The sequence below is a fragment of the Coffea eugenioides genome, chromosome 7 (assembly GCF_003713205.1).
Source record: "Coffea eugenioides isolate CCC68of chromosome 7, Ceug_1.0, whole genome shotgun sequence".
Classification (NCBI taxonomy): Eukaryota; Viridiplantae; Streptophyta; class Magnoliopsida; order Gentianales; family Rubiaceae; genus Coffea; species Coffea eugenioides.
In genome coordinates, this window is record NC_040041.1 from 1,848,353 (window position 1) to 1,860,892 (window position 12,540).

The window sequence follows — 12,540 nt, forward strand, 5'->3', positions numbered from 1 at the left end:
AACCCAAAGGTAAAGGAGAACTAGGGATCCGAAGGCTGAGTAAAGTTAATAGAGCATTACTAGCTAAAGTAAGCTGGAGGTTTACGGATAGAGAAGAGGCGCTGTGGAAGAAAGTGTTAAGAGAGAAATATTGCGGAGGACAGGGAGACCTATTCGCAAAAAAACAGGCGAATCTCACGCTTGGAAGAGTATATGTGAAGGCAGTAAAGTTACAGCTAGAGGAAAGAAGTGGAGGGTTGGAAACGACAATCTTGCTCTTTTCTGGACAGAAAGGTGGATGTCAGATATACCACTAATTGAAGAAGTTGAAGTAGACTTAAACCCAGAGGTTCTGAAAGGAAGGTAGGAAAGTACTGGAGGGAAGGAGAAGAATGGAAATGGGAAGAACTGGAACGAGTATTGACACAAGAAACACTAGCTAAACTCAAAGGATACTGTGTGGTACAAGGTGAGGATAATCCAGATGTAATGAGTTGGAGCCCAAAAGTAAGAGGGAACTTCACGTTAGCTTCAGGATATGAAATCCTATTAGAAGAGGAGGACTTGGGGCCGAGAGGAGAGGATTTGGAAATAGAAAGGCCCAGAGAGGTGGCAGTTGGCAAATTACTCACACAAAGAGAGAAGAAACGAAGGCACTTGGCTCTGGATGATAAATGCCTGATATGCAGAGAGCATGATGAAACTACACTTCATGCTCTCAGGGACTGTATCTGGATCAAAACCAATTGGAAAAGTTTGGTGTTCCCACATGTTTGGGAGGAGTTTTTCATCAAGAACACAGTAGATTGGGTAGACTGGAACCTAACGCAAGAGGGCATAGGAGCTGGGGGGAGAGTGATGTGGCAGCTAATGTTCCAACTAACGGTGTACCATGCTTGGAGGGCCAGAAACAAATTTGCTATTGAAGGTGAGAACTACCTCCTTAAAATCTCCCCAGCAGTTCTGAGGCAAATGGCAGAACAAGCAAAGCAGCTTCTATTCAATGGGAGACGCAGATTCCCTAGGCAAGAGTGCTTTATAAGATGGATTCCACCAATTGAAGGAGTGGTTAAAGTTAATGTGGATGGTGCCTCGGAAAGAAATCCTGGCAGAGCTAGAGTAGGAGGGCTCATTAGAGATGCGGCAGGGATATGGTTAGGAGGTTTTGCAGAAAGTATAGGGGAAGCAAGCAACATAGCAGCTAAGCTATGGGGAATTCTTAAAGGAATGCAGTTGGCTTGGGACAAAGGATACAAAGATGTCATCAAAGAGTCGGATTCGAAAGTGGGGCTGGAGTTGATAGAAGATGCAGTGCCCACCTCGCCTTACCACAATTTGGTGAAGCAGATTAGAAACATGAAGAGCAGAGAATGGTCGTGCAGGCTGCAACATAGATGGAGGAAAGGAAACAGGTGTGCGGATTGGCTGGCAAAAGAAGCAATCCAGTTACAGTTACCAGGCGGACTAATGGAAGAGCCACCGGATGGACTAAGGGAGTTACTAGGAGCTGATATAATTAGGGTCACAACCCCACGCTTAGTACCTTGTTAATAGGCAGTTGCCTGTCCTTTGTATTCAAAAAAAAAAAAAAACATCAAACTCATAATTTATTAATTTATTAATTACAAGTGAAGTGTCTTCTTATTAACAAGACTGCACCTCATTGTCCAATACCTTACAAAGCATTGAACAAGGCTCCCAGATGTACACGAGACAACTAACTATTTAGCGGGAGCTGATTTTATAATTTGTTACAACTTTCTAGAGTTGGCAGGTGCATTCGTGATTGAGTAGTTAAAGATGGCACACGTCTCTGTGTCATCGCTACTTTGTTGAAGCATTTCCGATTTCTAAAAGAATAAGATAACTTTAATCAATTAATTGCCATTACATCTCAAGAATGCTATTTCCAAACATTATGAAAATGGAAAAGAACTACAGCTATGTATAGTTTATTTGACTTGCAGATATGAAAACTACAAAAATCTTTATACACGAAGAAGGATACAACATAAGTGAATACTCTAGGTAAAGCTTCCTCCTTCATTCCTGCAAAATAAAAGAAACAATAAGGGTAAAAAAAAAGAAAAGAAAAGAACAAGGATTCATGATGTAATATTCGCACTATAAACTTCTTTACCTCTAAGTCTTCTTACGTCTGTTTTCTCAGTAAAATTGGGTAGCCACGCATGCCCTCAAGACCAGGCTTCGACATGGTACTTGCCAGACTTTTCCAGCGCGTGAATCCACCTTGCAGCAACTTCTTTCGTAACTCCACCCTCTAAGGAAATTATTTCCTCCAGAGCTGCCAATACATCAGAGGGCATTTTGTTAGCAGAACCTGCAACGTAGACAGCAGCCCCCCCAGCAAGCAGATTCCAGATTTTCGTGCTTTGTTCTCGCATTTTATGTTGCACATACACCTTTTGTGGCTGGTCTCTTGAGAACGCAACATAAAATCCTCCACCTTTGTCCTCTGAAAGTACTCCGCCACTTTGTAAATGGGACAACCAAAAGTCTCGATATAAGAAGTCATTCTCCTCATTTCTGCAACCAAAAAAGAAAAGCACTGGAGCTGTCGGACCAGATTTACTTTGAAGGGCTCTTTCCTCCACAAATCCACGGAATGGAGCACAACCAGTCCCGGGTCCAATGAGAATAAGTGGAACTGAGGGTGAAGGTGAAGGAAGAGAACCTTTGTGAAACCATGCCGGAATTAGGACTCCTGTTCAATATAATAGTTAAAAAGTCAATAACCATGGGCTTAGTGGAGTTACTGAAAACACACTGCATATAATACTGTAGTGATGGACCATACTTTGCTGCGGATGAAGTCCAGCTAGCCATGTTGAACAAAGACCCTTGCGCGTCCTTTTGTATGGTGTTGTCCAAGACACAACGCTCACCGTCAAGTGTACTTGGTTTGGGTGAGCAGAATTAGAAGAAGAAATGGAGAAAGCTCTCGTCTTTAGTGGAGGAATTAACTGTACCAACCATTCAAGTGGCATTTGCACAGAAGGGAAATCTTCTAAGACCTGAAATCTCCAATGAAACGACACACATAATGTCAATGGAACACAAGAATAATCCTCCACATACTGCAACGAACATTCCAGCATTACACCAAGAAACGCCAAGAATTAGCATGTCAAGTGGTCCTAAACCAGCATAAATAGAAGATCATCATGTTTTACAAGTTCACATTGAATCAACACCATGTGATCATGCATAAACAGGTCTATAATGGGAGCAAACTCACTAAATCTACAGCCAAGCTCTAAGCAAAAATATCAGGCTCCATGACTCAAAATTTTCACTTTCGTGGGACAGATGACCTGAGAGAGCAAATTCATCTCAGTGACAAAAGATATAATAAATTGGAAATTCCACTATATATTTGGAAAGATCGCCAGTGCATCCTCTACAATGGACGTGCATTCCAAGTATCATTTCTGAAGGCAAAATTAACTAAACTGCCCATGTTATAGTGGAAGAAAGTAAACTGTCATGCACAATCAAACAGATCAAAAGGTAACTATCTCTGGTGGTTAGTTCATATTATTAATAAAGGTGGCACCTCCAGCACAGTTCTTCGTTCCTTTTGGTTGTATTGATATAGATCATCTCTTCCTTCAGGCGACGCAAAATACTGCAGCCTTTCCTTCTCATGTTGAGCACTGGCAAAATTACTCATGATCTGCAAAACTTCAGCATATCAGTTTTGCTCACCAATCAAAAGCAAATTGATAACATAACCTTCATAGCAAAGTAGAAGTTTAGAATACTTGATTATCTTGTACAAATACATGATTGGTTCCAAAGTCAAGACTTGTCAGATTCCTAGAAAGCAAATAATAAACAGGACAAAACAAAATATTTTGACCAGACTGCAAATATAACTTTAGTTAAAGATGACTGCAAATACAAATTAAACCACAAGAACAAGAAATGAACATGTACATCACACTCAATCTAGCAGTGCACATAGCTTTATCAAAGAAGCACGAGTGCAAAAACCAAGTAAAGTGAAGGCACATGGTGACATGTTCAAAGCTAGAAAAGTGACAGTTAAAAATTACAGGAGTTGTCCACAATGCATCGGAACGCACTGTAGTTTAGATGTTGAAGAGATAAGAGTTCCCCAACTCTAGATCATTAGGAAAAACTATTAACAAGTAAATTGTGCTGGGTAAAAGCATTTCTTTGTATAAGAAATTTGGTAATCAAAATAAAGAAAGAGTAACTCATGACTATTTTCTGAGGAAATACACTTGAAAATATACTTCACAAATCAATCAATCAACATGTTGACTCTTAATTACTGACTCAATTTGCATCAGTAAGCAAAACTATGAATTTGATAACTACAAAGACCACGTTAACCACCATGAAACTCTACTCAAACAGACATGAAAAATTTGTAGATCAGCTCTTACAACAGAAATTCAGTTATAAACTGATTTCATCAGTCAAAGTTTGTGCAGCGGCAGAATTCTCTGATTACCTTTTTAAAATGTCAGCACTTGAATATGTCTAAAACCCAAATATCTTAGAAAATAATGAATGCAGGATTTTCAAGCCACCAAGAAAGCAGAAGAACTAAAAAAAGAAAATTTGAAGGAAGACGTATAAAATGTCGACATTGAAAATTAAATAGGCAGAATTATATCTGACCTCAAAGAAATAGCGTCTGGGCGAAGCTGATGCAATATCCATTGTTAATTCCACAAAAGTTTTCAATTTCACAGGGATGTCCGGAGCATGGTTAGTATCACCCATGGAATTCTCTTTCTTGCTTGGTTGAACCTGGAAATAAGTAATTCTTAATTAGCACCTGAACAAGCAAAAAGCAACCTATCAAAGAACAAATCCATCTCATGCAAAATTTATGTGCATACATCCGGAATTGACAGCCATCACCAAGTAAGAAGAAGAGGGCAAACACTAGAGGCAAAAGGTGAAACAAAAGTAGACAGGAAGACATACAGTGAGAAGAAGGAGAAGAATAATTCCAAAAAAGATCATCTGACAGGGATTATCAGGGCACATAAGAAACTATCAATGTACTTCTCATTCTATAAGGATGAACCTGGAAAGAACTATCTATGGTGTCCAACAAGTATAATACATGCAACAAGTACAAAAAAAGTTTTCACAAAGAAGTGGTCATTCATTATGTCTAAATTATACCTCCATTATGATGCATCAATAACAAGTGTCAAGTAATAGCCATGACCAGGAAAAGATGAGTAACAAAGGAGAATGGATGCACAAAGAATTATGTGATTCAAAATTCAAAAACAAAGAGCTAGCGTATGAAGACAAACAACTCAAATGACAGCAACACAATAACGAAGCAAAATCAGGCTTCAAAGTTCCAATCTTAATACATAAATTCTGTAAAATGACAGAAAAACAACTACATTCAGAGGACTGCTTACAGTGATGTAAGCTTCTGGGTTCAAATTACAACGCTTCATGAAAGCATCAACTGCAACAGGATCTTGGCTGGGAAGCACCTCGAGAACATCACCAACATCATAGTGAATAGACTGAAACAAGGAAAAAGACTGTCCTGTGAAATATAGAACGTCAATTTTGCAAGTCATAAAACTGACAAATTCTGCCTGATTTCATGACTTACTGATGAAACTGCTTCGAACTCTAAGTGCCATACATCCTTGCCGCTACCTGGCCTAGTTAATGGGCAGTTTTCTGTCTAGACCAGTGAATTGACAAAAGCACAAGTAAAGTGTATGAATTTTAAAAAAAAATATTAAAGAACCAGAACAATAACATTTCTTTAAGCTGTCCTCTAGACAGGTTCCACGCAGTCATACATGCTTGACAAAAGCATATGCATGTATTCAAGAGTAGGAGTGTAAGTGTGTGGGGTGGTTTTTTTTTTTTTGGGGGGGGGGGGGGGGTGGAAAGAGTACATGTTTAACAGATGCCAAACATCCAGTTCAGTTTATGCGGGGCTATTTTTTTAATAAGTTAAACGGGTACTAGCACATGTTACAAGCACTCTTTATCAGTAAAAGCTTTAAGCAATTTGCCTAGAGAATTAGCATAACATTGTATATGTGCTGCAGCGAAGATCTAAGAATGGTTTGTGTAATAATTAAAGAAGCCCCAGAGACTGGAACAGGCAGCAAAGCGTTCAAGAAACATTCAAAGAAGTACGTTAGTCCAGAACTTCCCAAGCCATTCAAATTTTCCATGTCATGTCCCTAATATGTATCATACAGATTATGCTCATTACTTCAAAACTTCAAGAAATCACCATACCAAATTTAGAAAGCAATCAGGCCTCATCTTGCCAGAAGATTTCCCAGGGGACATTGAACGAGTTCTCTCGATCAGCATCTCAAGACTTTTGAAGTCTGCAACAGCCATAAGTTTCATTCTCAGGTGGATTGCATACCAAATGCAGACAATAGTAGACATGCAGGCATCCAATATCATAAATTTAAAGTCATAAGAAGCCAAAAATTGTAGGTAGAAAATGTTAGATTCCAATCATTTTTGTTCATTTATGGCATTGTATCAAGTACTAATCTTCTCTCTTTCTAAGGGCTTAATCTTCTATGTAGATGATGATTCTAACATGCTGTTCTATTTTAGGCAATGTCCTGGTTCGATTTTCAGCACCTATCATGATAACCAGTGCCAAATTATTGAATCGTGAAATAATCCAGTTCACATGTGGAAGTATGTGCTTGAATTTACAAAATAGTAAATTAATCTCCTCTCTAATTGAAGAAAAAGTTTTAACTTCGGAACTGGTGGCCAGGGGTTGCTCTTGCCCTAATCACTTTGATTTTTCAGTCACCTCTATTTTTTGCACAAATACCCCCATTAGCTTTGAAATTTCAACTCAGCTTTATACTCTGGGCTGCTGATCATGGTGCCATTGCCTGTTCAAAAAGGTGAAAAATTAACCAAGGAGAAAGGAACTTGGACAATGACGTCTAATAGTAGCTAAAGAAGCCACAAACTTGTGTTGAACAGTATTGATAACACTCTGAACTTAATCTTTATGCTCTACTTGTCCGTGTTAGAGTATGCTTGAGAAAGCAAAGGATAGGGCAACACAGAGAGAACAGCTATACTCTTCTAGAAGCTTTCAGTACTCTGCAAGGCTTACGGTATTGCGACACTGCCAACTAGAAGGGAGAATAGCTTCACCTTTGTACGTATTGGAAAATAAAGAATGTTTATAAGCTTGTGACTAAGTAGATAAACATGTAGCTGAATTGTATGAATAGGTGAGACAATAAACAACATACAGCCCCCAAATTAAGGGTTAAGTTCACCAACCAGTCTAAGGAAGCAACTCACCAATGGCGGCTGAACATTGAGAATTTCCTTTACCAACATCATGATATGTTATCTGTATCTTCGGCTGATCCACCCAAGTACCATTTAATGTGGCAGTATTTGGATCATTAGGGAACAAATTAGGAGCCTTATTGTACAATGTCTTCCACAATTTGGACATCCAAGGGTCCAGAGCTCCTTCATACCTATAATTGCAGCATAGTGGGTAACAGTCAGTTTTGGAAAAGCAAAGACAAGAATGCAAGGTGATAATCTATTTTACCTGACAAAAAGATTAAAGACATATCCATAAGCTCATTTAACTGATAGAAGCAGTAGTAGCAACAATATAAAAACTTGACTATGACATTTTCTATGTCCCATTAAGGAATCATAAAGCAAAAGCCACAATGTGAAGATATATATATAAATATAAATATATTCTATCTACCAATTTTCAATTCCTACCCAAAAAAATGCAGAAAAAGAAAAGATTTGGTTGAATGTTGCTAATCACAGAATCATACCCTGATGGATGCTGATCATCTCCAAGACCTCTTTCAATCAGGGATCTAGCACCAAGATCCAACAGTCTTTTGTCTAGCTTCTTCGCAACAAACTGCAACAAGAACACACAAAAATGATACGTAATTCAGCATTCAAACTAGTCACAATACACAATTGTTTCACAGTTACCATAGCATGAACTTGTGACAGTATTGAGAAATAATGCCAACTCTGCTTGCGTACGGACAAGTTTAAATAGAAGCTAATATTTTATCCTTCCGAAACAAAATATTCGAATTCATACTTGCAAATGAAAATCTAAAATGAAACGTCAAACTATAACGCATACTTTTCAGTCAAGAACGTTTATGCGCCAGCAATTAACAAGTGAAAATATTTATAGGCAGGCAAGATGAAAAAGCTCAAAATCCCAAGAAAAAACAGCAAAATTGAGCTGAGCGGGAGAGGAAGAACGGGAGTACCATAGGATTAACCTCCCTAGGGTATAGAAATCATCATTACATTATATTTCTGGTAGCTCGAATCACCCAATCCAAACACGCCATAATCAACTCCTTTAAGCCACTCCTTACTTAAACTCCTCTGCAATAAAAACCTCCAAAACCCCTATAAAAACCAAAATTTCAGCAAAAGCAAAATCCAAACACAAGCTCCCAATAAATCAGAACCAAAAAAGCAAAAAAAAGCGTATAAACCTTCATGGAATCCGGAACGTCCCCTTGGCCGGTGGTTGAAACCACAAAAATGACCGTCTCTTCAAAAGGTAAACTTTTCTGTAGCAGTAAATGCATGAACATAGGTACGTCTAGACAGAAAAAATTCGTGTATGCACGTACTAATCGGGAAAAAGGCGTACGGGTTCAAAGTCATCGATGCAGAGGACGGAGACGGGGCAGCAGCGGCGATCGGCTTCGCGACCTAATCGCTCAGCTGCGTCCATGGCATTTCCAGTTTCTGAAGCGTAAAGTATTAGCAGCTTCTTCTTGTTCGGCTCGTCCTCCATGATCGGCTAGGCGATAGACCAGCTTGCTCACAGCTTGTTCCGGTTTTCCCAATGCAGTGCTGTGCAGCCTTCTTTACAAAATTCGTTCCGGACTGGGACAGGAAGCCTACAGCAATGGGTGTGATCATTTAGGCCCAATTTCTATGTTGGTCTAGACTTTTGTGTGCGCTAGGCCAGGATTAAGATGGAGCCCATAGGCTTTGTAATGAATGAATGGATTTTGTGCTTTGAATTCATTTTTTCCCATTTGTCTGTTGAGCACCAAGCATTTGCTAATCTATCATTCATATTTTTTCAAGTTCTGGAGTCGAGCTAATATCCATCTTGTTAAACAATTTAAGGTTTGCTATATATTTTTTTGAAACCTTACGTTTTCCCAATTTGGTGTGGAAGATCATGGAGTTGCTTAATGATAATTGAGAATATGATTTGCGAAAATGCTACAATTCCTTCTGAGAGCACAGTACCATGATTCTGATCCACTCACATTATTTAGTGATTTAAATAATCTATTTAGTGATTTAAACTCTTAAAATAATCTAAGAGTTGATAATTATTATTGTTTCTCATTGAAAAGAAAACATTATTATTGTTAGGTAAACCACGCATCGAATTGTGGAAGTACAAATAGTGGTAGTATAAATCTGCTTCAGCATTCAGCATAACGACTGATGTTCTAGTAGGTCGAAATATATGAATTTACGACAACGAATTAAAGAAAGCAGAATTCTGATACTCAAAAATAAATTACAAAAAAAAAAAAAAAAAGAAAAAGAAAAAGATGCTGACACATGGCCGCGCAGCAAGCATTTCAAAATTTACAACAAACTAAAGAAATTCAATTTTCGGCGTGCTTCGCAAATATGCCACCTCTATGACTTCACTAAATTTGCCGACTGACACTCCACGGACCAACAATGCAGACTACTTCTGACAAGCATTTTTTCCTGGCACCTTTCCTAATGGATGGATCTCTTCTCTCCGTTCCAGCTACTACCAGTATCATCATTTTCATCTTATCCGCAAGATATAATCAGTTTATAATTTGCTAACTCCGTCCCCAACCCACTGCTCCATGTTGATCAGAAACTCTTCAAACGATGGATGTGAGCATCTTCAATATTTATTTCACCTGACCACTTCCCTGCTCTTCTCCATGATGTGTGGAATCAGACGCGAGTTGGTCATGGATGTCGTCCCTATCACTCCAAGTCCAACTTATTTTTGTCGCAAGACCCTGCACTGGTGCTAACATGGTGTTCATTGTCTGGATGACTATGTTCTTCAACATTTTGAAAATCTGGCGATGACAGACTCTCTTCAGTGCTGGGTGCTATTGTAATCTTTTCCATCTCACACGCCTTTTTGTACTCTTCTACTTCAACAGGACTAGTGACAGCTTCACTACGTGTCTGGCTTGAAATAACTTTGCTGCTGTCAGGTTGGAGACCATCAAGTTGCTCAGTACTGCGGCGATCACATTCAGGATCATGGATTTCTTCTACCTGATTTCTGACCATCGCAGAGTCCAAAATACCACCTGCTTCTGCTTCCGCATCTGCATCATTTGCAACAATGACTTCTTTTGCCTCATCTGAATCACGTGGCCTAAGGTGCCCTTCAAAGTCATGGATCGGAATAGAAGGGTTTTTAGTCGAGTCAGGCTCTTCTGAGGTTATGCTGGAAGTTGAAGCAGCTTCTTTTGTTGAGGCAGGAAATGATTGGAAAGTGTCCCAATCATCATCATCATCTTCTTCCTCGCTTTTATCATCCGATTCTCTCGCCAGGGATGATGGTGAACTTTGCTGCTTGGTTTCTTCTGTTTGTGCAGGAATCTTTATCGCTAATGGTGGCACAATAGGCTTCTTTTCTATTATATTCTGCTCCTGCTTCATAGAAGCACGAATAATATCCTGAAAGTGCAACATCTGTTTTAGATCTTGAAGTCCATTAGAGTTGAATAAAAGCGAGACAATGCAGTTCATCATGGGATTACATGGAAAGAGTACACAATACCATACAGACTAAGAACGTGATTTGCAAAAGAGACAGAAGGTATTGAAGTTCAAGCATAAGATAAGCATCAACAGCATGCACATAATCACTTCAACTGAAGCTACAATAAAAGAAGTAATATAGCTTTTCAGCAATAGTGCTGGTACAAGGACGTCATTTATCAAACAAGGGCAAAAGTGAAAACTAAAGATACCTGAACAAACATGGCATTTCCTTCAAAAATGTAAAATAAAGGAAAAATACCTGAAGTTGCTGTCTTCTTGTAATAGGCATTGTTAGCAGAACATCCTTGAAATAAACTCCAGATTTTGGACTCTGAGCAAGCTGTGAAACAAGTTTTATAGCTGTGCTTCTCAATTCATTAAGGTCCTGTGGGTAACAGAGACAATGGTGCTAATTTAGTCCAGTTTAAACGTTTTCAGAATTCAAAGACGCAAATCAAACACCGAGAGTCCAATTCTCAGCCTGGTGTTACCTGAGAAAGATTTTCCTCTGATGCTGAAAAAACCATGAAAATTGCTTCCAAAAGCAAACTTAAAATGCTTTTCTGACATTCAGAGTCTCTTGATAGTGCTTGGAAAAGCATTAGAATTTTTAAGCACTCCCCAACTATGGTAACTGATTCCCTGATAGGTTTCTGTAGTCATTTGTAAAGCATGTGTCAGGTTTCTTTAGGATGATTAGACAATAAAGTCTTTGAAGTGGGGAATACATAATTAGCTATCACCTCCAAAAATTTTTGGATCACAATGAGGAGGTCTCCGGCAAGCTCTCCAACAAAGAATATCTCAAAAGAGTTGCATGTATCACTGCTCTTTTGTAGCATGCTTTTCAATACTTGCAAGCTAATCACTTGAACCTGTACATGAGAAGTTTTGCATCGTGAATGACAAGTGACTACAGCTCAAAACCACACAATCAGTTGTTACTCAGTTACCTGTATGTTGTAATCACTAAGAACAGCCTGGATACATTGATTGCTATTGTATAAATCAGTTGATAAACTGGGATCATTTTCTTTCCCTTCACCAAAGGATTCAAGCTCAAAAGCTACTTTAGCAAATGAAACAACATGTTCAAGAGAAAAAGCAAGCCTCATCTGCAGCAATTTCCGTTGGTTGGACCTCTTATCCTCCATTTGATGAATACTGTCGACGCATTCATTAATCAAACTAACAGATGCATTTAGACAAGCATGGTTGATTGTTCTCAATTGGCAAACACCATCGTAATCAAGTTCAGATTTATCTGCGAATAAAACTGTTTGTCATCCCAGACATTTTACTCTAACATGGGACAAAATGATCTAACAGCATAATACATAACAAGAAGCCATATCCTGTGTCTTAGTAGGCTCTGCTAACTATGTTGATTTGCAACAGATTTGACTTCCTATTATATTCCAAGTACTAGGAACAAATTCTAAGTTACCATCAGGAAAACCATAGGCTCATGCAGGCCACTATATTCTATGAGAACAAAAAACATTTTTCACCATTAGTCTGTAAGAAGTGCCAAGAAAAGAAAATTAGAATATTATAGTTTTTCACCATTACTCTGTAAGAAGGGGCAAAATGGCTGCATGAGAGAATCTGAACCCCCCCCCCCCCCCAAAGCTCTCCCCCCAGAATAAAGGGGTATAGTCAGAATTTGATGGCCAGACTATTAGGTTAGTTTCTTGATCATAAAAC

The 12,540-nt window shown here is 38.8% G+C and overlaps 2 protein-coding genes across 8 annotated transcripts in view; both read right to left on the minus strand.

The window, feature by feature from the left end:
- Positions 1–1,826: 1,826 nt before the first annotated feature.
- On the minus strand, positions 1,827–8,940 carry LOC113777392 (NADPH-dependent diflavin oxidoreductase 1). Of its 7 annotated transcripts, none has more exons than XM_027322429.1 (13): positions 8,687–8,936; positions 8,526–8,603; positions 8,332–8,436; positions 7,830–7,921; positions 7,324–7,508; positions 6,271–6,365; positions 5,624–5,698; positions 5,421–5,549; positions 4,654–4,785; positions 3,557–3,676; positions 2,798–3,014; positions 2,120–2,704; positions 1,827–2,028 (listed from the first exon to the last, which is right to left on the minus strand). In XM_027322429.1, exons 1-12 carry the CDS (start codon positions 8,831–8,833, stop codon positions 2,175–2,177), a joined length of 1,905 nt encoding a protein of 634 aa, XP_027178230.1. In that variant the 5' UTR covers positions 8,834–8,936; the 3' UTR covers positions 1,827–2,028; positions 2,120–2,174. The 7 variants fall into 7 exon arrangements, with proteins under 7 accessions (XP_027178230.1, XP_027178231.1, XP_027178233.1 ...); XM_027322430.1 differs by having other exon boundaries at positions 5,421–5,531; positions 8,687–8,935; XM_027322431.1 differs by lacking the exon at positions 1,827–2,028 and having other exon boundaries at positions 2,176–2,526; positions 2,675–2,704; positions 8,687–8,940.
- A 506-nt stretch (positions 8,941–9,446) lies between these two features.
- The window catches only part of LOC113778049 (protein SWEETIE), a 28,707-nt gene continuing 25,613 nt past the window's right edge, over positions 9,447–12,540 (minus strand). Inside the window, exons 44-48 of the mRNA XM_027323302.1 lie at positions 11,787–12,097; positions 11,577–11,708; positions 11,325–11,486; positions 11,093–11,218; positions 9,447–10,746 (exon numbers count right to left, since the gene is read on the minus strand). Of these exons, the coding sequence (XP_027179103.1) occupies positions 10,036–10,746; positions 11,093–11,218; positions 11,325–11,486; positions 11,577–11,708; positions 11,787–12,097 (1,442 nt within the window). The 3' untranslated portion in view covers positions 9,447–10,035. The remainder of the gene's footprint in view (positions 10,747–11,092; positions 11,219–11,324; positions 11,487–11,576; positions 11,709–11,786; positions 12,098–12,540) is intronic.